Source organism: Micropterus dolomieu, linkage group LG11 (assembly GCF_021292245.1).
Source record: "Micropterus dolomieu isolate WLL.071019.BEF.003 ecotype Adirondacks linkage group LG11, ASM2129224v1, whole genome shotgun sequence".
NCBI classification, from domain to species: domain Eukaryota; kingdom Metazoa; phylum Chordata; class Actinopteri; order Centrarchiformes; family Centrarchidae; genus Micropterus; species Micropterus dolomieu.
Window position 1 is genome coordinate 29,662,509 of NC_060160.1, and position 26,023 is coordinate 29,688,531.

At 37.6% G+C, this 26,023-nt stretch overlaps 2 protein-coding genes across 4 annotated transcripts in view; one reads left to right on the forward strand and one right to left on the reverse strand.

The window, feature by feature from the left end:
* Positions 1 to 2,553, forward strand: part of rrh (retinal pigment epithelium-derived rhodopsin homolog) — a 34,048-nt gene extending 31,495 nt beyond the window's left edge. Inside the window, exons 7-8 of the mRNA XM_046061935.1 lie at positions 1,984 to 2,162; positions 2,364 to 2,553. Coding sequence (XP_045917891.1) covers positions 1,984 to 2,162; positions 2,364 to 2,469 — 285 coding nt within the window. The 3' untranslated portion in view covers positions 2,470 to 2,553. The remainder of the gene's footprint in view (positions 1 to 1,983; positions 2,163 to 2,363) is intronic.
* A 2,675-nt stretch (positions 2,554 to 5,228) lies between these two features.
* LOC123978603 (glutamyl aminopeptidase) overlaps positions 5,229 to 26,023 on the reverse strand; it is a 94,415-nt gene continuing 73,620 nt past the window's right edge. For all 3 annotated transcript variants that reach the window (XM_046061928.1, XM_046061927.1, XM_046061925.1), the window contains one exon: positions 5,229 to 6,392. In XM_046061928.1, coding sequence (XP_045917884.1) covers positions 6,246 to 6,392 — 147 coding nt within the window. In that variant the 3' untranslated portion in view covers positions 5,229 to 6,245. The remainder of the gene's footprint in view (positions 6,393 to 26,023) is intronic.

The window sequence follows — 26,023 nt, forward strand, 5'->3', positions numbered from 1 at the left end:
TGCCAGATATCCCCACCCAGCACCTCATTCTCTCCAAGAGGATACTATGGTCAACCGTGTAAAACGCAGCACTAAGATCTAAGAGTACAAGCACAGAGCACATTCCACTATCTGTAGCCATCAAAAGATCATTGGTAACTTTGAGCAATGTCGTTTCAGTGCTATGGTATTTCCTGAAGCCTGATTGAAACTTTTTAAAGATGTTGTTTGTTTCTAATGTATATAGAAGCTGCTTGGACACAATTTTTTCAAAAATTTTATCAATAAAGGGCAACTTGGAGATTGTTTTTTTAACAGTGGGTTCACACACACACGTTTTAACGCCACACGTTTTAACAAAATCTGGGACAAGCCCGCTGGATGAGGAACTATTAAAAATTCAGAGCAAGCAAGGCCCTACAGAATCAATGACTCTTAATAAAACCTTTGTCGGTATCACATCAAGAGGACTGGAAGATACTCTCATATGTGATACTGTTTCTACAAGTTCCGTAAATGTAATTGGATAAAACTTGTTAAAACTGTCATGCTGTGGGTGTGGAAAATCTGAGGAAGTGGCACTGGTGTGTGATAGAGGCTCGAATTAACTCCACCTTTTCAATAAAATATGATTAAAAACACCTCACAGTCAGTGTTACTTTCAGTATGGGCACAAGGTTAGGTTAGGATGCGAGAACATATGGCATGCGATATGACTTTGGGATTAGCGGGTGACTCACAGTTAAAACTATACATCTGTGGTCGGATACAGCCATATCCAGTAAATCCACAGTAGACATTCTCACACCTAGAGTAAAAACAAGGTCTAACGTATGACCACGATTATGTGTTTCACCGCATACATTTTTTTAAAATGAAAAGAATTTGTGATATTTAAAAACTCAGAAGCACAACTATTAGTGAAGTCATCCACAGGGATATTAAAATCACCACAAATAACAACTTTGTCATAGTTTAAAACAAGAGTAGATAAAAATTCAGGAAGTTCTATTAAAAAGCTGCCCGGTGGTTTTGGAGGACGATAAACAATAGCAAATTTAATTGGGTTTAGGCTTCCGAGTTTAAAAGTCAGAACTTCAAAAGATAAGATTTTCTCACAGGGCACTTTGTAACACTTCAAATTTTTCTTAAAAACACCAACAAGGCCTTCACCATGACCGCTGAATCCGGGCCGATTAAAACAGTCATAATTTGGGGTACACAGTTCAACAGTTTGGCTATGATCATTCGTTTGAAGCCACGTTTCTGTTAAAAACATAAAATCTAAATGTTCAGGTAAAATAAAGTCATTTAAAATAAAAGTCTTATTAGAGAGAGATCTCAGATCTCAGATCAACTCACATTTTACTTGCGTAAATGTGACACAAAGTATCTTTTTGGCACCAATTGGATTTTGTTCAATCTTACACATGCAAGTACACTGACTGTGTACTGGGCTGCAAAAAAGCTTCTGAGGGGGCTCCTGTACTGTGGCTCTTATCCAGTGTATACACTTGACTGGGGTGGTGACGATACAGTTGATAAGACACATGCCTTTAGTTTGAGAGACCCGGGTTCAATTCCCCATTGTGACCCGTCCACCAATGTGTCCCTGAGCAAGTCACTTAACCCCTAGTTGCTCCAGAGGCATGTGACCTCTGACATGTATAGCAATTGTAAGTCGCTTTGGATAAAATTGTCAGCTAAATAGGTTGATGTAATATAAAGGGCTGCAGCTGTTACTGTGCTGCTTTTGCTACACTGCTGGTGTAGTGTAGGCTCAGTGCCAAGTTTGCCTAACCATTGTCAGTCTTGAGGAGTGAATATTAGATACATATGTATTTCAGACCACTAGGGGTCCACAGATTACCAGTTGAGAAACAGTGGGCTAGAAAACAACTGTAACGTGATTGAACTTGACAACGAAAACCAGATGACTGACTGAACTTTTTCCTCATTGGTTTTTGGGTTACATGAAAGCTTTGTTGTGTTTCTGGCTTGCAGATGTCAATAGTGATGGTTGTCATGTTCTTGGTGGCCTGGTCTCCATACTCCGTGGTGTGTCTCTGGGCATCGTTTGGTGACCCGAAGACTATCCCTGCTCCCATGGCTATCATCGCTCCACTCTTTGCCAAGTCCTCCACTTTTTACAACCCCTGCATTTATGTTGTTGCCAACAAAAAGTGAGTGTTTTTATTTTCTTTATGCTTTGAAAATGGTTAATTAGGTAATGTAATAATTTGTTAATATGCTTATTTCTGCGTATAAGCTTGTGAGAGGCAGTTAGAGATGTGTTATTACAATGTTTTAAATGCAGTACTGTATTTTGCTGTGAGTAGTGAGTGGATGGTGCATTTAAAGACATTAATGATCTTTTCCTGCAGGTTCAGAAGAGCCATCATAGGGATGATCCGATGTCAAACCAGACAGCGAATCACCATTAGTACGCAGGTTCCCATGACAACCTCCCAACAACCTCTGACCCAGTGAGCTGAAAATGTATCAGTCTCATATTGCATTAATATGCCCTAGCATTAAAACCATGTATAAAAGACTAGGATGAAATAACATGAATCACTGTCAGTGTTTTTCTTTTTGTGGCTACTTATCTTTTGCTAATGCGCTGTGGTGTTTACTGTGTAAATTCCACTTGCATGCCGTTGTAGTCATTGTTTCAGTTGTGTTCCAGTTACTTCAATAACAAATACTTAAAAATACTTCTATGAATGGAGTGCTTCAACTGCTTGACCGAATCATATCTTGTGCTTGAAAAAGGCCAAAGCAAAAATAGGAAAACCCATCACTCCTTGTTCTCACATGTTGACATGCTGATACACTTCTTCCATCAGATACAGTACGATTAAACTGACGTAGCTTCACAATCACAAGAATATTTATTTGACGTTAATTGGACAGATAAAACTTCACTCTGATTCTGAGTCCTAAGTGTATCTTTAAACTCAACCAAGACACTGGTGGTTGACTCTGCTCAATGAGTGTAGCTACACCTATTCTAGAAAAAATAAAGTCCTGCTTTTGTCTGTTTTTTGCCATTACGCAAAAGCTGCCATTTTTATGAAGCAAGAAAAAAAAGAGGAATTGCATAGAGCGTTGGCAATGACTAGTTTCTATCTAGGTATATGCATGATTTATAATGCTTTGGCAAAGAGCTACAGGTGTGTGAATGTTACTAACATTTAGATAACAATAGAGTCAAACTGTGTTTTAGTAACAAATCTAGTGGCTGAATCTGATATCCGCAGCATCAGCTTTTTTTAGTTTTACATTCAGAAACACAACCCATTAATTTCCCCTCCATCTGCCTTTTAAAGGTACAATCTATAAGAACTGAGAATACCCTCCTTTCGAATTCATCAACAGTGTATACAGCCAGAACCTTATCACTTCTAACTTGCTGAATTAAGGGTTCATTTCCACCAAACCAGAGCTGGTGGAACAGTGGAAAGACTAACCAGGACAGGTTTGATGAGTTTGAAAAAAGTGTGTTTTACAATAAATTAACAAGGCAATGAAGCCAGTCTTAGTTCAGTAAAAGAGAGAACCTTGAATGCACCTTGAAGGTGTATGGTTGTGTTTTTCAGTTTAAGAAGCAAAATAGGCATAAGAATATTTCCTTTCTTGACATTTTGTTAGTTTATTTGGTTTATTTTTTAGACTATGGGCCCTTTCACACATACCTCATTTGGTATGGACCTTTGGACTTTTCAGTTTGATCCAAACCAAAATTACAGGTGTGAAACCCCCCGGACCACAGTTCAGAGCAAACAGCCGAAATTTGGTCTGACGAAAAGAGGTAGTCTCAGTCTGGTTTCTGGTATAAAAGCATTTTGTACAGTTTGGACTTTCAGACCATTTACAGGAAGTTCTGGTGGTTCCTGTGTAAACCATAAATAATAGAAGATGACGTAGCAGAAGAAAAGGAGCTGAAAAATTAAGAAAATGTTGCTGTTCTATTTCATTGCACGGAGAAAAGCACTGAAATGAGGATACATATATAAATCGCCTGTGACAGCTCTCCTGTTGAAAAAGACAGCCACTAAGGAAGCAAACTGCAACTCACCTCTTTGGTCTCTCCCCAAACAGAGGTGCAGAAGGATTGCTTGTGGTCTTCTACTCCTTTTCTGCCGGCGACAATATAATGTTCGCACAATGAGGATGTTCATATGGCGAATTTGAACTAGCCTCGAGTATAGCTGGTGCTGCAGGTAGTAATGTCATATGTCAAAGATATGCATGTGTTTATTCATTCTTGTCAAAACTACCCACTGAATTGACAACACGCTGACGTCAGACCTACGTCCGTTTTCTAATCAATCAATATCAAATATGCTAACTTCAGTAGATATCTCTACAACACAACATACAGACATCAGAACTGTTCTTCTTCACATTTTGTTGATAACGTTTGTAATGTTTTAAACAGATATTCTGGCCATATCCTACACATTGTACCTTTAAGAAAGGATTTTTTGGTGATTTGCCTTATTAGAATTATTAATATTATGTGAACATGGCTTTAGAGCCTATTCTTACAGTCTTACCAGTAGTGTGGCTAAAAATGTAAACTTGGGAACTGAAGTGAAGGAAGCACAATAGGGAAATGTCATTCCAATCAAAATGATTCATCCACCTCACCTGGGAGCATGAACGTGCTCCGCTAAAGGTTATAGTACAAACTATAAACTCTTTTGAAAAAAATGGACTTGATTCTGTGGGCAGTAAACATGTTCAGTAAATTTTGTAGTAAATTTAATTTTGCTCTTTTGTTTTGATCTGATTGGAAGTTAAGTCAAAAGTAAAAGTTTGGGTAGTTTAATCTACAACAATAAATCATATTTTATAAATTGATCAAATGTTTTGTGTGTAAACTCTTGCAAAGTCATCAGATAAGTACACTGATAGTGGTACAATGTTTTCCTATGAAATCTAGTGAAGTAAAGTAGCACAAACAAGAAGTAAAGTTAAGTAAGTACTTAAGTAAAGTGCTTGACGGCTTGTAATCAGTTACTTTCTACCAGTGAATAAAAGTATTTATTGGGCAACATAATGGTCACTGTTATTATTCCTGCAACATTAAGATCTATCTAACTGATTTCCTGGTCCTGTTTTGCATGCAAATTGTTAATATTCAAAATAACTAGTAACCATACTGAAGTGCAGCACAAGTACCTCAAGATTATACAACAGTACAGTAATTAAGTAAATGTTAAAATTCCACCACGGCTGACTAGGCCAGATGATTCAGTTTAATAAAACTTTATTCATTCAACTCTTCAACTCCAGCAAGTCCTACACTCCTACACTTCTATTATAGTTTAAAAATACAAATAAACACACACGGTGCCATGTGAGCAACATGCTCAGAGAGTAGTGTGTACTTGTTTTTGTATGCTACACACCAAGAAACAAGATGAGATTAAGAAGAATGCATCATGATATAATATAGGTGGGTCCAACAATCATGGCTGCACTCTCTGTGGTGGCGAGAGAAAACTTGCTGTGCCACAGGTGTACAATGCACCTACGCCATTAAGCCACAGTTTCTGTGCTCCTGATGATTCCAACAGATTTAAAGTTATTTTAATCCAATTCAATACAATATATATTGTATACAATATTGTTGACTTAGTGAAAACAAAATTTAGAGTTAAAATAGTTTAGAAACATATTGAATATATTGATTATTAATAATAAAAATGTTTAAAGTACAAGGAGGAGAAGGGGCTGTTTAAAGATCCTTCTGGTGATGTGTACAAAAAATGAAGAAGAAATGATTGTTAGTAGAAACAGAGAGGAAAGTGCTTCAGAGAAGGCAAATGATGCTACCTACCTACACAACAGGACAACAACGGTGAGAGTCTTATTGTGTGCATTCATATTGGTGACAGCAGTAGAGAATCTCTACATGACTAGATACTTAACAAAATATCTTTTAAAGCCGAAAACCACCAGCTAAAACCTGCTAAATGGACTGAAAGTGGAATGCAGACTTTTGTGGACTACAGTTATTTGCAAAATGGGACTTTGACTTAAAATTTTTTATGATGTGTGCAATTTGCTACTGTGCTTATGAGGAAGGATTTGGGTATTTGTTTTGATTTACTGTTGATTCAGATCTGCAGCTTTGTCCCTTCAAACAGAACCTAAACTGAATCCAACACAACAGGAATAGGCCGCCATATCTACTGTGACTTTGAATACTCTGCTTCTGGATGGAGACAGCATGTCGGTTTCCCTACAAGGTTTTAGGCGAGGTTATTCTCCAACCACCCACTGATCTCGTTCTCATTCCTCCTGATCCATTCGATGTTGTTCCTCACTGTCTCCAGCGCCTGCTGTCGTGGCATCTCCCCAGCACCAGCATCCGGTGTTATACTGAAGAAATGCATCATCTACAAGACCAGTGTGGAGAAATATGTCACAAGAAGCCTGATTACAACCTGTGAATCCCTACCTGCTCTAGATCAAAAAATCAAACATCAACATTTCAAAGTCAAGTGGTGAAAAGGCGGCTTAAAATAAAAACTTTACAGTGGCTCCATATGAACCGATGTATTTTAATCAGACAGGTATTTTACGTACAGTATCTCACAAAGTGAGGACACCCCTTTCATTGTTGTAAATATTTGTTTATATCTTTTCATGTGACAACACTGAAGGAATTACACTTTGCTACAATGTAAATTAGTGAGTGTACAGCTTGTATAATAATAAATAAATTTGCTGTCCCCTCAAAATAACACATCACACAGCCATTTATGTTTAAACTGCTGGCAACAAGAGCCAGAGCGTTCAGCTATCAAGCTCCTCTCCTGTGGAACCAGGTTCCAGTTTGGGTTCAGGAGGCAGACACCATCTCCACATTTAAGAGTAGGCTTAAGACTTTCCTCTTTGATAAAGCTTATAGTTAGGGCTGGCTCAGGTGAGTCCTGAACCATCCCTTAGTTATGCTGCTATAGGCCTAGACTGCTGGGGGATTTCCCATGATGCACTGAGCTCCTCTCTCTCTCTCGCTCTCTCTCTCCCTCTCTCTCTCTCTCTCCCGCTCTCTCTCGCCCTCTCTCTCCTTCACCCCCAACCGGTCGAGGCAGATGGCCGCCCACCCTGAGCCATGGTTCTGCTCGAGGTTTCTGCCTCTTAAAAGGAAGTTTTTCCTTGCCTCTGTCTCCTAGTGCTGCTCTTGGTGGGAACTGTTGGGCTTCTGTAAATAACATCACAGAGTACGGTCTAGACCTGCTCTTTTATGAAAAGTGCTCAGAGATAACTGTTGTTGTGATTTGGCGCTATATCAATAAAATTGAATTGAAAATTGAATTGAACAAAAGTGAGTACACCCCTAAGTGAAAATTCCCAAATTGGGCCCAATTAGCCACTTTCCCTCTACGGTGTCATGTGACTTGTTAGTGTTACAAGGTATGAATGGGGAGCAGGTGTGTTAAATTTGGTGTTCTCACTCTCACACTCCCTCGTACTGGTCACTGGAAGTTCAACATGGCACCTCATGGAAAAGAACAGAAAAAAAGAACGGTTACTCTACATAAAGATGGCCTAGGCTATAAGAAGATTGCCAAGATCCTGAAACTGCAGCACGGTGGCCAAGATCATTCAGTGGTTCAACAGGGCAGATTCCACTCAAAACAGGCCTCGCCATGGTCGACCAAAGAAGTTGAGTGCACATATTCTGTGTCATATCCAGAGGTTGTCTTTGGAAAAAAGACGTATGAGTGCTGCCAGCATTGATGCAGAGGTTGAAGGGGTGGGGGGTCAGCCTGTCAGTGCTCAGACCATACGTCGCACACTGCACGAAATTTGTCTACATGGCCAGAAGGAAGCCTCTTCTAAAGATGATGCGCATGAAAGCCCGCAAACAGTTTGCTGAAGACAAGCAGACTAAGGACATGGATTACTGGAACCAGGTCCTGTGGTCTGACGGGACCAAGATAAACTTAATTGATTCAGATGGTGTCAAGCGTGTGTGGCGGCAACCAGGTGAGGAGTACAAAGACAAGTGTGTCTTGCCTACAGTCAAGCATGGTGGTGGGAGTGTCCTGGTCTGGGGCTGCATGAGTGCTGCCGGCACTGGAGAAATACAGTTCATTGAGGGAACCATGAATGCCAACATGTACTGTGACTAGGGGTGGGAATCACCAGAGGCCCCACGATACCATATTATCATGATACTTATGTCACGATACGATGTTATTGCGATTTTAAACATATTGCAATTTATTGCAATATTTTGTTCTTTTTCCCAACTTCAAATTGTGTCCACAAAGGAAAATTATTTTTCTAGTGGACTGAAAAAGCAATTTTATTAGTGAAAAAACAAACTTCTCATGTACAATTTTTTAAATAAAAGATTGATACATATTGCCTTGCAAAACATCGCGATACTATGCTGTATCGATTGAAGCAGAGCATAATCCCCTCCCTCCAGAGACTGGGCCACAGGGCAGTATTCCAACATAACGACCCCAAACACACCTCCAAGACGACCACTGCCTTGCTAAAGAAGCTGAGGGTAAAGGTGATTGACTGGCCGAGCATGTCTCCAGACCTAAATACTATTGAGCATATGTGGGGCATCCTCCAACAGAAGGTGGAGGAGCAGAAGGTCTCTAACATCCACCAGCTCTGTGATGTCATGGAGGAGTGGAAGAGGACTCCAGTGGCAACCTGTGAAGCTCTGGTGAACTCCATGCCCAAGAAGGTTATGGCAGTGCTGGAAAATAATGGTGGCCACAAAATATTGACACTTTGGGCTCAATTTGGACATTTTCACTTAGGGGTGTACTCACTTCTGTTGCCAGCGGTTTAGACATTAATGACTGTGTGATGTGTTATTTTGAAGGGAGAGCAAATTTACACTGTAAACAAGCTGTACACTCACTACTTTACATTGTAGCAAAGTGTCACTTCTTCAGTGTTGTCACATGAAAAGATATAATCAAATATTTACAAAAATTGTGAGGGGTGTACTCACAGCCTGTCAGATGATGAAACACTGTATCTTCAAACAAGCTGAAAAAGGTAAGCAAATATTTATCAACAAACTACATACAGAAACAGAATGTTTGACAATCACCATAACTTTATCAGAACAATGACATCACAACATGTTATTTATATTGGTTGGTATTAATCAACCACCCTCTTCAGATTAATTTTTATAACTCATTTAAGAATATTTTAAAGGAAATGCAAAGCTATGGAAATGAGGTGACTGTTTTAGATAATATTAATGTGAAAAATAGGAAAAAAAAGAAATTACTGGTCAGTATGTTTAGCCAGATGATAATTGGACCTTCTAGAATAACTCAAATAAGTAAAACTCAAATTGATCTTGTATTTTTAATTTTTAATTTTTTTTACAGGAATTTCTGATCACAATCTAGTACTCACTGCCCGGAAGTAAAAGGTTTATCTTAAGACAAAACAAGATATTTTTCCTTAAGGATACCAAAGAAAGATTTTTACAAACTCAATACGGAATTAAAAAACTCAGCTTGGGATAGGTTAACTAGCATTGAAGAAACTGTATTTGTATTTCGTAAGGCTTTTATAGACACTGTTAATAATGTTAAGGCCAAATTTATCAAGAAATGAAGTAATAGACATAAAAATTCAACCTACCCTGATTGACAGAACCCATTTGGAATTTCATGAAGAAAAGAGACCATCCACTCAAAAATACATTAAAATCTGGCTTTGATACTGATATGTGTCTCTTTAAAGACCACTGGAACAAAATATTAAAGGAACTTAGAAAGACAAAAGCAAACTTTTTCAATGACCTTATTAAACAGGCTAAAGGTAATAATCACTTGAAAAATTCCTTTATTGGATTGAAGTAAGGGCTGAATGGTTGAAGGTAAACATTTATGAATCACTGGTTGCTGGTTTAGGTTAAACTACTTGCTTAGCGGGACACCACAGTGAAAGCTGACATTGTCTCATAGACAGGTTGTGCTGCCGGTTGATGATCCTGCTCACGCTCAAACACAAAATTCCAAAGACCACCCAAAAAGTGTTGCCGCATGTATTTATTATTTTGCAACACAAGTGCACCACAGTGCAAAATGCTAATACACACAAAATGTGTATTAGTGAGTGAAAATGTATTTAGAGTTTTGCACAAAGAGTGGATGAGATTTGCAAAAAGTGTCTACCTGAACTCGTTTAAGGGTTTGCCAAAAGAGTGTTTTAGCAATTGTGAAAAACTGTAATAACGTCTCTCGAAAGGAAAATAAAGATATTAAATCTTACATTGTTGATGAAGATCAACAATATATTAACACAGGATGAAAATGAAATTGCTTTTATGTTTTTTAAAGATTCAGTTCGATTCAGCCAATCAATTTAGGATTAGGAAAATTGATCATACCACCAGCAGAGGTGGGTAGAGTAGCCCAAAACTGTACTCGAGTGAAAGTACTGTTACTTTGCAAAAACAAGTACTCAAGTAAAAGTGGTCATCATCATAATAACTACTTGAGCAACAGTACAAAAGTATTTACTAAAAAGTAGTGAGCAACTTAATAAAAAAAAAATAAAAAAAAGTCTTTCATGTGGATGTGATTAGAATTATTTCAGATGGTCTTCCTCAGGTAAAGGTAAAGAAGTGAACATTTTATTTATTTGTGATGTGAGTCATTGCCTCCTGATTAGATTACCTGCCACATATACACCAGGACAATATTCCCAGTGTGTATCCATCAAGTGTGATTACAAAATATTAGTCTGTTAGTACTCTAATAAGTAAAGATTGTTTAAAAATATTATTATTAAATACTTTTTTTGTTCTCCCTGATATTATATATGGATTTGTCAAACAAATCAAATAAGGAGATAATGCTGTGTTGTTTCATAATTTATTGCCTATTAAATACAGGGATTCCCACTTCTTCACTTTTACCTGAGTAAGATCATCTGTGGTTGAAAAATTATCAGTCACAGCCACATGACATAAGAGTAGTTTGTCTTTTTTGTGTGTCCATAATTTGGTCTGTCTTCATCAGGCTACAGCAATGATCATGACTAGTTAAATGCAGACTGCTCGTACAGTTAGCTCGTAGCTATAGTTACCATGCAGCTTAGGATATATATGGGTTGGGTTCCTGCTTAATTTAGAGGAATGCCACAACCCTGTGTTCCTCATTTACACAGTTGATAAATAAATCTATTAAACAAGCTGTTTTCCCTGAGAGTTTAAAAGCTTCAGTTATCACTCTATTTTTTTTATGGAGGAGATCATTCTGAGATTGCCAACTACAGACCAGTTAGTATCCTTCCAATAACATCTCAGGTGACTGAATAAATTGTGACCAAGCAGCTAATTAACCATTTGAATTTGGGCCACCATTTTTTAGGGGACTTTCAGACCTACCTCGATCGAGATCATCAAACAGACGGCCACTATAGAGGCACACTGCCACCCATGTCTTTGGTCTCTCCTCAAACGGAGGAGCAGAAGGATTGCTGATCTTCTCCTCCTGTCCTGTCGGTAACGTTATAGTGTTTGCACAACGAGGACGTTTAATTGCGACTAGCCTTCAGTATAATTGGTGCTGCAGGTAGTAATGATAATAATAATAATAATAACAATAATATAGTAGTGGCAAATACGCATTTGTTCATTTTTTATTCATTCATTCTTGTCAAAGATGATCACTGAACTCTTTAATAAACCAATCAATGTCAGAAGTACAGGGAGACGCAGCCCAGATAGATGATGACGACAAAACGCAAGTCTGTCATGTAAAGTCCTTTAGTGCGGTCGCAGAATTGCAGTGTGAAACCACACCAAAACTAACCGAATGGATCAAAATGTATCACAACATGAACTTTGGTTCGGACCTTGGTGGGGACTTTCAGGTGTGAAAGCCCACTTAAATGAAATGCAGTTTGGGTTTAGACCGAAACATTCGACAGAGACAGCATCTGCTATTTTGTGGAACAGTTAAAAGGCAAGTTGAATAAAGCAGGGTTGGTAGGAGCCAACTTAGATTTTAAAAAAGGAATTTGATACAGTCAATCAGAACGTACGGTTATCTAAATTATTAACTTATTATTATTAGCAAATACTATTGAATAGATGTTGTCTGTTACTCAAATATTTGAGTGTCAGACAAAATTGTACAAGAATTAAAGGAACAACCTCATTCTTAGATTGTCTTATTGGTGTTCCGCAAGGTTCAGTTTTGGGCCCTCTATTATTCAGTATTTATATAAATGATACCTGTCTGTTCTGAAGTTAATATTCTAATGTATGCAGATGATATGGTTATTTATTATATATTACATATTACAAAATATTGTATTGTATTATAGTAAATTATAACCTGGCTTATTTCAGATTTATAAGAAATCAAATGAGTGGAGATGCAGCAAAACTGTACATGTATGTAATGATATTGATTGGTAATGACTCCCGGTTACGCCAATCAGAGGTCACTAAGATTAATGTTGAGTCGGTGTGTACATATGCAAAAACAATGTCGTACATTGTAGTTTTCTCTGGACCCCTGCCAAATCTGACCAGTGATGACATGTATAGCCGCATGTCGTCATTCCGCCGCTGGTTGTCGAGGTGGTCTCCAGCAAACGATGTGGGCTTTGTAGATCATTGGCAGACTTTCTGGGGAAGACCTGGTCTGATTCAGAGAGACGGCATTCATCCCACTTGGGAAGGAGCAGCTCTCCTTTCTAGAAATCTGGCCAAGTTTATTAGTGGACCAAATCCAAGATAGTCCAGAGTTGAGACCAGGAGGCAGAGTCACAGTCTAACACACTTCTCTGCCCTTCTAATTCAGCAGTTACCCACCCAAAACCCTACGCAGAGTCGCAGTCTAACACACTTCTCTGCTCCTCCATTTCAGGAGTTACTTAGTGAAAATCCTATAGTGACGGTGTCTGCCCCCCGACCATCGAAATTATTTAAATCAAAGGTAAACAGAAGAGGAGCTGTGCATGAAAACCTCATAAAAATTAAAACCACAAGAGCAATAGTGAAAACTAATAGGAGAGTTAAATGTGGACTCTTAAACATCAGTTCTCTCTCTTCTAAAGGTGTACTAGTAAATGAACTAATATCAGATTATGATATTGATTTATTTTGTCTTACTGAAACCTGGCTGGGTGATGGAGAATATGTTAGCCTAAATGAATCCACCCCTCCCAGTCATATTAATACTCACATTCCTCGAGGCACAGGCCGAGGAGGTGGAGTTGCATTTACATTTATTCATTTAGCTGACGCTTTTATCCAAAGTGACTTACAATTGACTGCATCAGGGCGCACTCCTTGAGGGGCATCTCCTCTTCTGTGGCGTTGCATGGTGGGATTCTATGAGTATAGGCTTAGCCGACGACTAATGCATATTTAATTAATGATGGTTAAGGTTAGCAGTAATAATAATCTTTATTTATAGAGCACTTTTCTAAAAACAGTTACAAAGTGCTTTCACAAGTTTAAAACAATAAAACACAAAAACAATTACATGCTAAAGACAAGAGCTGTGGTTCAGGAGGTAGAGCGGGTTGGCCGTTAATCGGAGGGCCGGCGGTTCAATCCTGGCTCTCCCTGGCTGCAGGTCGAAGTGTCCTTGCCCTGAATTGCCCCTGGTGGTTGTTCTGCCAGTGTATGAATGTGTGTGAATGTTAGTTTCTGTTTGAGCACTTAGGCTCAGTGAGTGAATGCAAGTGAATGGTAAATGCAGATGTAGTGTAAAAGCGCTTTGAGTGGTCAAAATGACTAGAAAGACACTATACAAATACGGAGCATTTCTCGCGGGCCGCCATCTTGGTGAAGTCGGTGAGCTGATAAGTTTTGTTTCTTTTCTCAAATTGAAGGAGAAAAGAAGAGCTTGCTTTGGCGGCGGCGGTCTTTATCAGCCTCTGGTGGTGACCCATAGGAGCTACACAGACATGCAGCATGTCAATAGATTTGTCTGCTCAAGACAAAGAGCCCTGTAAGATGTTCTGTTCTCAACTTGTGGGCTGCAAAGCATGGGTTAAAGGAATATTGACTGTTTTCATCAATATTTCAATGTTTTGGAAGCTTTGTTATTTGGAACATGGTTGTATGGAGAGAAATGGTGTTTTGAAGAAAACTCCCAATAAAAGTAAACATATAAACAATTTCTTTTCATCAAATTTACAGTTACAGATGTATTCCAGGTGTATTAGAATATATTCAGTAGCATTATAATGAGAATATGAAAATATTATATTTTCCATTTTTTTCCATTTCCATTTTTTCTTTAATAGAAAATAAATAGGTTTATTTACAGTTGATTCATATTGATATGATTCATATTGTGGAAAATGAGTGCTTTCATTTTAAACTAATGTCATTAAACAATTTTAAACAAGTGTCACATATATTACTGGCACAAGGAGCAGCATCCTACTCTGGAAGTAAACCAGATTCACTGTGAGCACCCTAATTAAGTTTTCACAATTACAAATAGCTGCTACAAAATAACAAAGAGTGATCTCCTGTGAACTTAATAAACAAACAATCTAAAACACAAAGTGTCCTTCTCTGAAATTACACCTACAACACAAAGTGTTTTCTGAGAAACACTGAACTGAAACAGAAAGTATTTTGATCAGCAGGAGAAACCTCACGGAACCTACCTGTTAGACTACATTCTTTCCACAGGTAGAAAAAACAAGAACAAGGATGTGGTTATAATGTTCTGATTGGAAAAAGTTAAAGTGCAAGAATGTAATCGTACTGCATTCTGCTTGTAGCATAGCAAACATGTTTTCACCTTGACTTTGACTTTACTGACTGACTTCAGGACTGTTTCTCTACTCGGTTCGTTGTGTGCTGCTGAACAGTCTTCTCTGTAAAAAGGCAAAACTCTAAAAGGTAACATCAAATTTTCTTTTCTTCTTTATCAAAATTACAAGTGTTTTCTTTAGCTATGAATTTTAAATGCAACACAGTTTTGCAGCAGGGTTCCAACAAACAAAACTGTGCTTATGATCCTTACATGATAGCTTAATAGTAGTTGGAGGCACAGAGGAAGCCTGATTTCATAATGTGATGTCCATCCGTCAGTGTTACCAGATTCCTCAAATCTTGGTTTACAGCTAAAGTATATTTAGTAGTGGTCTTTTAAAGTTATCTGAATATGTGCAGATATCTATTGGGTAACACCTTATAATACGGTACACAAAACTTTAAATAGTTATTAAGAAACAAGAGATTAATGACCTGATAATTCATTAATCTTTAATAATAGTTTGATTTACTAGGGAACTGACTGAATATTCTGTGAATTGGCATACAGACTACTTTCTTTGTGAGTTGTTCCTGAATAACCAGATGCTGATGGGCACCAAACAATAACGACTAATTACCTAATCATTAGTTACTCTTTTTGTGCTCCCTCATGTAAAGTAAGGCATTACTAGTCACAACTAAGTAATCCCTTATCACTTCCTTAATTTTGTACAGAAAAACTCAAAAATGTATTTTTAACACCTAAATTGCAAAACTACCACAACCTATGTGAAGTTAGATAAGTTCAGTTAGTTATTGAAAGTATTTTTTTTAAATCAATATCCCTACTGCTGATGGTCCATTATTTTTTATTTACAACATACACTGCAAAGTGTATCCTGATCCTGACATAATCGAAAATAAATACAGAAATAAATAAATGCTCAATAAATAAACATACTATTAAATGCACTAAAATACAGTAAATAAATAAATGTAGACATTAATTAAATTATACAATGAGACAAATGTATATATCTTTAGCTTCTCTATTTATTGTCATTTATAATCTTCAACTTTATTTATTAATTATTTATTTTTAAAATGTATTTAGTTATTTAAGTGTTGTTTTTTTGTTTTTTTTACTGTACTTTTATTCTTCCTTTGCATTTTCTACCCAATTTATTTCCTCAATGTTATTTATTTCTGTTTGTCCATTTTTCTATGCTTTCTGCCTCCTTATGCAAGTGAGGGAGATTGCGTCTCAAAGGGTCAACTTCTCACCCATTGCTTGACCAATCAGACAACAAAGGGGCGACTCTACACGCACACATCAACATGGTTGCGCCTCACATAGTCAGGTCACAAGAGATGGCTTCCCTCAGTGAGCTGAGGTGTTTAGCAACTCTATTTGAAGACAATACTGATAGCCATGTGTTACGTCCCAGTAGGGGATTAGGGAGTACCTGATGAAAAATTAACCATGCGATTATTGTTAGAACAAAAAAGAAATAAGGAACAAAAAAACAAAACGGGTACACATGCTCCCCCCCGAGCACAGTCCGCCGCCGGCCGGCACCACGAAGAAGTGAGAGAGTGACCCATGGGGGAACCGCCTCCTTTATCCAGTAGCGGAGTGAGCACAGGTGGATTCTGTCCGCAATCACCAATCAACCGAAACCTAGCAACGAAAGGGGACAAAACACCACAAGAATACATGCCCCTCCGTAACACTATGTTTTCAGTTTGCAGCATGCATGGACAAAAAACTGCGGGAAAGTTTAGCCATTGTTTGTGCGAAGCAAACAGTCAGCTAACAGTAGCTGAATTTGAAGTGCACATTGTATATATGCCTTTTTGGCAAATGCACAGACACTGAGCAGCATATTTCTGTTTAAATACAGAATAACAATTGAATAACATTCACGATTTTGAACTGTCCACACAAGATGAATAAGCTATGCAATGTGTAAAATTTAACATTGTGGAATATTTATTTCTTGTAGACACTGATAATGAACTCTAGGATGTAGCTGTTCACTAATACTGTACAGTAGTAAGGAACAATCCTTGTCGAATAGCTGACTTAGGCAGTGAAATGTTTCTTTTTTCTATTTTATGTGGTCCTAGTTGTCCACAACTCAAATCAGAAATTATGCAGAGATATGTTTTTGTTGCGCCTCAAGAAGACTTCCTATCAGAAAGTGAGGTATTTCAATGTACAACTGCAGTACTTCAATCTTAAAATTGATACAGTAAAAATGCTTAATTTTAAATCTGTATGTAGTCAGAGTTGTCCTGAACTCAAATGTATTAGTCATTGTCAGGAATTATTTATTACATTTTTTATTCATTAGTTTTTCCAGAAATCCAAAACTAATGAATAAAGTATTTTCCCTAAAATTTTAGTGTTTTGTTTTTACTTTTAATGGACACATGTAACATGTTTTATACTTCCTGTGAATGTAATCACGTTTCACTAAATAATCACTAAATTCACCAAGTCCGATGCAATTTCATACATTATGTTGAGACTTGTTGCTTCACATGAGTCTTACAAGTGTTTGTAAAGTGAGAAAATAAAGGCAGAAAAAAGTCAGAGGGTCCACGTGATAAAGAAAGAAGACATGGCTGGTAGTATTGTATTCAAATAGAGTTGCTAAACACCTCAGATCATTGATCACCTCACTAAAGGAAGTCATCGATAAAGAGTAAAGCTTCTTGGCTTCTGCCGTTTAACTGGTCAACCAATAGGGAAGTTGTTGAGACACAGCTCCTCCTCATTTGCATAATAAGGCAGAAATGCATAGAGAAATGGAAAAAGAGGAGACAGAAATACATAGTGTGCTAGAAACAGAGATAACAAAACTCTTTGCAGGACTGAAATGCTGTACGACTAATTAAATTCAAATACTTTTTGTCTTCAGTGTTCAAAGATGAACAGTTCCAAGGAAGAGGTGAAAGTACCAGCAGCAAAGAATAAACAAAAAGGTAATAAAGATGCAGGTAAAGTACAACAAATGATTGCAGGCCATGTAGTGGAAAAAACAAAAAAGCCATATCCCCCAGTTAGAGAAAATTTCCCGGAGCAAAGGTCCGGAACATCAAAATGACTAACTTGCGTTATCATTCAGTACCATAACCTATAGTTGTATCAACATATGTTTTTAGTCAACAACGGACTGTCAAAAATTGTCGGTTTTCACATCAAACTGGAGGGATAATAAATAATAACTACTCTAAAACTAAAATTAAGTAAACTAAAATTTAAGTAAACTAAAATAAAGTGCTTAATTTTTTGAAAAAATTTAATAAAAAGTGTAGCTTGAAGTGTAGTCTTAACCCATTTCATAATAAACACTCAACACATCATAACAAATGAACAGCTGTAATGCCTCCTCTTCTCTTTCATTCCCTCTTATAAACCACTTTCCTACTTTCTCTTGTTTGTCCTGCCAGCTAGGAATGGAGATCTATGAGAGACTCTGGTTCTGAACTGCCCGTGGGAGGAATGTACATGTAAGAATCTGTACATTCTCCTTAATTCGTGTGTGTTTCCAAAACGTCTCTGGTGAATCTCGCGGACTCGACTCGCAAGCATCAGAATGCACAAATTTGATTGGCTGAGCAGCATCACATGAGACGATTGGAGCACATGCGATTTCCTTCCTTCCTTCAGTGCAATTCTCTTCAGTCTATTCATCAATGACTCAGCGAACCAATTAGAATGTTCCACGGCACCTGGCTTCACCCTGAATGACACAGAGATCAGAGGTCTGCTGATGACTTAGTGTTGCTTTCACCTACTAAAGAAGGTTTGCACCTTAATCTCCTGCAGAGATTTTGTCAGACCTGGGCCCTGACAGTAAACACAGCAAAGACTAAGATAATAATCTTTCAGAAACAATATAGAAATCAGGTTACACACAATTTCTATTTAGACACAACAAAAATGGCCCTATACAAAAAACTACACTTGGCCTCAACATTACATACACAGGAAGCCTCAACATGGCTGTGAAAAGATCTGAGGGACAAAGCACTTTCTATGCAGTAAAAAGAAACAATTTGTACTAGAACCAATAATTCTATATGGTAGCGAAATTTGGGGACCAAAACTAAATAATGAATTTGACAAATGGGACAAAAGAATCTTTCAAAATCTCCCTGTATAAAATCTTTCCATACAGAGTTCTGTAAAAGCATCTTGCAGGTGCAGAGGAAAAACACCAAATAATCTGTGCAGAGCAAAGGTTGGCCAATATCTTACTAAAAATACAGAAAAGATTGATAAAATTTTATAATCACTTAAAATCAGTTAACCCCTAACATACCAGGGGCTGAAACCAGAGAAGAGTCACCTCAGTCAGCTGGTCCTGAGACTCTCTGCAGTAACAAGTCCCCAACAGCCTAAGGACAGCAACACCAAGCAAAAAGAAAAATATATTGAATACTGGAAAGAAACGACCAAAACACAAAGCAAATTACAGTTTTACCCTAAAAAGAGAATTCACACTGGCAAATTACCTGGGCACAATAAAATGTCCTAAACTAAGAAACATTTTGACAATATACAAACTGAGTGAACACAGCCTGGCCAAAGAAAAGGGTCGCCACAGACAGAGCTGGCTACCACAAGAGGAGAGACAAAACTGCACTTTCTAACCTCATGCCCTAAATATAAAATATTAAGAAAAAAACATGACAGTTAAGGTTAGGGTAAGTTGCCTCTGGGGACTGTCAACGCCTTAAACAACATCTCTAGCTAGCTAGCTAGTTAGTTAGCAACTGGAAGCGCTACTAGCAGTACTATAAGACATTTAACCCTTAGTTACTCTGGAGAACTCTGATAAATATAGCAATTGTAAGTAGCTTTGGATAAAAGCGTCAGCTAAATGAATAAATGTAAATGTGTAACAAGAAACTGTGTACCTGTGTATTGGTAAAATGACAATAAATCTAAATTGAACGTTATGAAGTAAACATCCACACATCCATGAATATCTAGCGGGCTGCCTCTGCCTAACATCACTATTTGTATAGGCTAGTATATGAACATCGCTCCACATTTGCTTTGCACCTTTATCACTTCTTAAAGGTGAAAATCAACACTTTGACATTGGTGGCACACAGGATAGTATATGGATCGTGTTAGCTGGTGAAGTAATGTGGCAAGTGACAACTGTAGTATTTGTAACCAATAAAATTAGTGTTACATGCCAAGCAGGCCTGTTTTTGTTTTGTTTTGTTGAATAAACTTTCATCTGCTAAGTTCTTCTTATCAGCACTTTTTTTATGTTGCACCCCTCGAGCTGGGGTCGTAACAATTAGCAATTGGTCAGCATTAGTCGGCAAGCTAACGTTATCTAACTTGAGCCAACTAATGTAAATAATCACAATATATTTCATATGCTTTGCAGTGATGTTAGTTTACTTGTCCAACAGGATCAAAGCTAACTCTTAACAATTTTTTTATACCCAAAACAAAGCACACGTCTTTTCATGACTCCAACGCCTTTCTGATGTTGACCGTTATTCAATACCGATCTGTAGGGTGACCAGATGTTCCGAAAAATCCGGGACAGTCCTGAATTACAAGCAGTTGGCCTGTCTCCAGTCCGGTTTGTCCCGAAAATTAGACCTAACATTAGTTTTGATTATCGCCTAATTAAACATTAAATACTGCTCGTTGTATAGTTCTCTTGCTCCAGCAGGGGTTAAAATTAGGTAAAAGATCATGATTCCACAGTTGTGTTTTTCCTAACAGGTGACTTCATGAACAAAAATAATTAATTTTAGCATTTAGTTTTGGCGAGTTTAGTGTTTTGATTTCAACTTGTGTTAATGTTCACTCAATGTACCGGTAGACCGTTACGAATTTCACCCATTTTCATCTGGTCACCCTACCGATCTGATATTCGTTTTTGTTTTTTATCCCTACATGGAGTTTGTGTTGGAGTCTGTGTTGTCCTGGGAAGCAAGAGGTTTAGGTTTAGCCAGTGGATTTCACGGAAAATCTAACATGATTTCTTCACTTAGGAAGCAGTTTAGAGGGTGATACAGACAACCAAGAAAGCCAGAGAATAGTTCATTTTTTAATGTCAGGTTACAACCCGTTAACAAATAGACAATAAAAAAGTTATTAATTTGATTTTTAAAACTACATACAGTATAACACATGTGAAGAATTCTTATCCTATTGTTTATGTATCATGGTATTATTGTTGCATTTAAGCTGCAAACTAAATAGGCAGATAGTTGTCAATAACTTGTAAGAAATTGTATTATTATTTTAAATGAATGATTATATATATATATATATATATATATATATACACACACACACACACACACACACGTGTTTAAATATTAAAAATAATGGTGGCTTTGCATATTCCTATCAATCTGACTAAAAAAATGGAGATGGTGTAATTCCACTGTGTTTTTGTTTCTTTTAAGTGACTCGGCCACAGGGACTTCATTATGGGCTGTATAATCAGGGAGCCACATGTTACCTCAACAGTGTCCTTCAAGTTCTCTTCATGACACCAGAGATCCACGACAGGTTTGAAACAGCCGATTTCATCTGTAGCAAATATAAGTAGTAAGACAATTATGTCAAGTATTAAGAGAAAACATTGTTTTAAAGAGTGACACATCTGAGTGTATCCAGTAGATGTTGTTTGTTTGGTAAGGACATAATTTGTCCAAAAGATAAAGCAAATCAAAGTATTATTAGGGCCTGAGCATGAAACATGCAAGGACCCCATTGAAACTGAAGCGCATTTTTAGCAGCCTCAACATGCTCAAAAATGTATGAAACTTTGCACAAAATTCAAGTCTCACGAAAATTTACGTGTTATATCTTTTATCTAAAGAGGGCCACATTTCTACTAAATGTATGAAATTTTTGTTACAAAAAAGCCTCTTGGAGCAATGCCCTAAACCAACAGAAAGTCGGCCATTTTGGATTTAATGGTCATTTTCCATGCTGAAACAGGAAGTTGTGACAACTTTACTGGACATGCTCCAATCTGTACCAAACTTTATGTGCTTGATAATGGTTAATTAGCTCTTGTTGTGGGGCTGTTTTCACCTCAGACACCAAATATTGCAATCACAGGATTAAGTTGCTTCTTGTTCTTCTTTTTTAAATAACACCCCATCAGTGATGATAAGTCATGCAGTAAATAGTCACCAATAAACTGCCTTCTTCCTAAAGGTTGGATCCAAAATCAGAGCTCAGAAACATCTTGGACAAAATGAAAGAAAGAACATGTCAAACAAAAAACATTACAAAGATTTTGGACATTACAAATGGTAAGTAGGCCAGTGATCAATAGAAAAACATTAAAGAGCAACATAACAGAAGGCCATATAACAGCTTTGAAATGCTTTGGTGGAGTTATTATACTAGATTTAAAATGTACGTATCCTTTTCAGTTTATGAACAACGTGATGCAGCTGAATGCCTGGAGTTGATTTTACATAAGATCAGCACACAGGCCTCTAAGGTTAGCACTTATGAAATCTCTACTACAGTTTGCTAGTCAACAAATCAGAAAACAATTTGATAATTTATGTTTCTATATCAAGGTTTTTAAAGGAGAGCTGACATACGCAACAAAATGCTCCAGAGGCCACAGCATCATTGAAGAGACAAATCCGTTCAGGACTCTTCCACTGTCACTGTCACTGAAAGATACCCAGGGTACAACCTACAGTGTGGTAAGCAGCCATGCTAGTTTAATATTTTAATTATAACTACTAGTTTCTGCATAGGCGGAAATCACGGGGGGATGGGGGGGACAGGTCCCCTCATCTGAGGGTTTTCCCCTACTTAAAAACCAGCAAATAATATAATGATATATACTAACTATACTACTAATAATTACGTATATAGTAAAACAATACAAACACAAACAGGGTAATTAAAGTGCATTTTAAGAGTCCCCCCTCCCTTTCCTCAGTGGTTTGGTCCATTGCCTGCTTTTACTCTCTGGTGGCAGGAAACCAGTTCCAATCCTTCAGTAGTTGTAGAACTCTAGTAATGTTAAGCAGGCTGCAGGGCTGTTTTATGCACTTTAAACATTGAATGAACTGATTATTTTCTTTAATACAGATGATACTGACTCATTAATAAATTAATCAGGACAAAATGTTATGCTAACCGATTGTTTTTTCGTAAGCCCACTCTGTTATTATCACATTTCCTAGCTTATTTGGTAGCTTGTTGGATTGTAAGTCATCTTCTACAGCTAGAGATGTGCAGGTTGATCAGCTGGGAACTGAATTAGGCCGTTTATTTCTCTTACTCGGCTCTGACCAGTGACGAGGGCCAAGCAGTGTTAAATATCCAATTTTCTTCCAGTCACATTGAACGTTAGAAACACCCTGCACTGGACCGTGTTCCATGTGTGTGCACAGACAGTAAGCTCATGTCACAGCCACACACACAGGCCAAAACATGTCTTAGGTGTGTGGAAGTTATTCACAAGAGTATAGAAGAAGCAACCCTCACTACATCTGCAGAGAAACACACAAAAAGAGACTGTGTGGATATTGTAAAGCAGGGAGCAGGTAAAGGAACCGTGAACACAGCTGTTGGTGACGACGTCATTCAGACCACGGTGGTCTCTATCGATAATTAACAACAAGCCTTTTCCGCGCGTTGCTCATCTGCTGCTGTGAAAACGGAATCGCGGGTCAAAAACCAAACACAAGTTCTTTTAAATAAAACTGCTGACAAATAAAGTCAGAGCAGACAGAGAGAGAAAGACAGAGAGATGACAGGTGTAGGTGTGTCTGACTGGAAAAGAAAAGTGAGCATATCACTGTAGTTTCTGATTAAACACAAAAATAAATTGTAGAATTACAATTTTGTGCAATTAATTTTGACCTCCTTCCAGTGAAAATGCTAAAGTTTTTTTTATAATTCATGTTTCTTATGACCATATAATTGAATGGACCCCAGTGAGAATAGCTGATATTTACACTGGTGCTGATGGGGATCCTAATAAAAATAGATTTTTACAATATATAGTTACAAAAATGTTTGTGTATGTCACCTGTCATCAGAAGACTCCGGCAAGAAGAGATAAGGCGGACTCTGTGTTTTACATCAATGATTGGTGCTCAAACACTGTAAAGATTGACACCGTTTCCCAAATGGCAGACTTTTTATGTCAGGATGATAACCACATTTTCATCTTGTTGCTGCAGTTTACATTCACCACAGAGCAAATTCAGAAGATGCACTGCAGTTACGTGTTGCCTATGTATAGGCAGTAAATAACTGTATGTTTTATTTTATTATGGCCCAAGCTTGAAACATGCAAGGATTCTACTGAAACTGAAGGAATTCTTTTTTCTTCTTTCTTTCTGTAAACAAAGCGCATTTTTGGCAGCCCAAAATTCCTGCAAAAATTTACATGTTATGTTTTTGTGCATGGGCATAGCAAAATGGCTCCCTAGCGCTCCCTAAAGATCAGCCCCCAGGACACTGCAAAATTTTTGTATCAAATATATCATGTGCAGACAAAAAGCCTCAGGAAGTCTGCCATTTTGGATTTAATGGTAATTTTTGGCAATTTACAGGTTCTGTACTTTAACAAACTCCTCCTAGGGAATTGATCCGATCAACTTTAAATTTTCGCTGTGCAAATTAAAGGTGTTGACGATGAAAAGTTGTGTGAGTTTCCGTTGGTGGGTGCGTCCGTGGCATGGCGTCAAAAATGTATGATTCAAAATGAAACAGGAAGTTGTTATAACTTTTTACATGTTGGATAAGAGTCCTAACCTAAACACATCCATGTCCCAATATTCACTCAAACTCATAGTGCCATCTACTAGCAATAGGAAGTGTCAAGTTTTACACTGTGATGTACTACGTCTGAAACGATATTTCAGAGCCGCGTCTCCCCACCTCCAGCTAGGGCCCTGCACAAGGGCCCATCCAACGCAGCTTGCATCTTTAATTTTTTATATGTTAGTATTTGAATATACAGTACATTTAATTATCTCCTAAGTTCTGTGTGTAGGCTAGCATTAATAAATTAATCATTTACAATAATCACAAAAAATCAATGGCCAGGCACACATATGGTGCATCTGCAGTAAGACAAGGCAAGGATATCAGAGAATATCAAGGTTTTTTTTCGAATTTGCACATAGTGCTGGCCAAAATTTTTAATCGCGATTAATCACATGATTTTCTTGTCATTAATCGCAATTAATTGTATTGTTATGTGCAAAATTTAATATTGAATTCTAAAGTGTATTGCATTGTTTTAATTTAAATGTAGTACTAAATAGTGCAATAGCAATAAGTGCAATAACGTGTGGTTTTTAAACACTTTAAACAAATAATGTGCTTTTTACCAGCAGTATTCCCTTTACACAGTAGAAATAAAATATTTCTTCAATCTGGTTTCCTAAACATGATAATGAGTTCACTTTACTCCAACGGCCTCCACAGTAAAGAATTAAGGCAGTTCTGAAGGCAAAAGGGATTCCAACCTGGTACTAGCAAGATGAACCTAATAAAGTGGCCAGTAAGTGTATATTCCTGTTAAAACAGTTTTCAGTAGCATTATAGGTCCTTGAGGTCATCTCACATTGCCATACCTTTGCGTTGCTGATACGACAGTCAAGGAAGATAAATTCACCCGAGCGTTTTTTTAATGACAAATTCTGTTTATTGTTTCATTGTGTCATATGTGTCATTGTCATGATCATATAACAAATTAAGTCGTACTTTAAATAAAGTTTAAAGTTTAGAGGAATACAGACTTTAACAATCAGGAGTACCTGTCGGGATGATTGAAACACTTCTTTCGATTCTTTCGCTGAATCTCTCTCATTCCTGGAGCTCAGCCAGGAGTCAGAGATTTATGTTTGCAAACACATACAGTACATTTGCAAACAGCCCCACCTTAAATATGGTGTATACGTGTAGTGGCAAAAGAGCAACACTTGCTGTTGAGACGGAGCCCCAGCTTCACCACACAAAGAATATTATATCTTTTTAAAATAATAGGCTACTTGAAATAGACCTGTGACATGCATGTACAGTTAGTTATCGGCGGCACGGCATGTACACTCTTCACAAGACTGGTGAATGGCAGGTGAGCAGAGAGAAGATGGTCAACAATAGTTAAGCTTCAGTTTAGCTGGAAATGTACAGAGAATGCAGCTCTGCAACTTCTCAAGATTAAAGTGGAGCTACCGTGTGTTACCCCCCCATCACCATGCACAAAAACACACATGATTCGACTATCAGTCGACCAT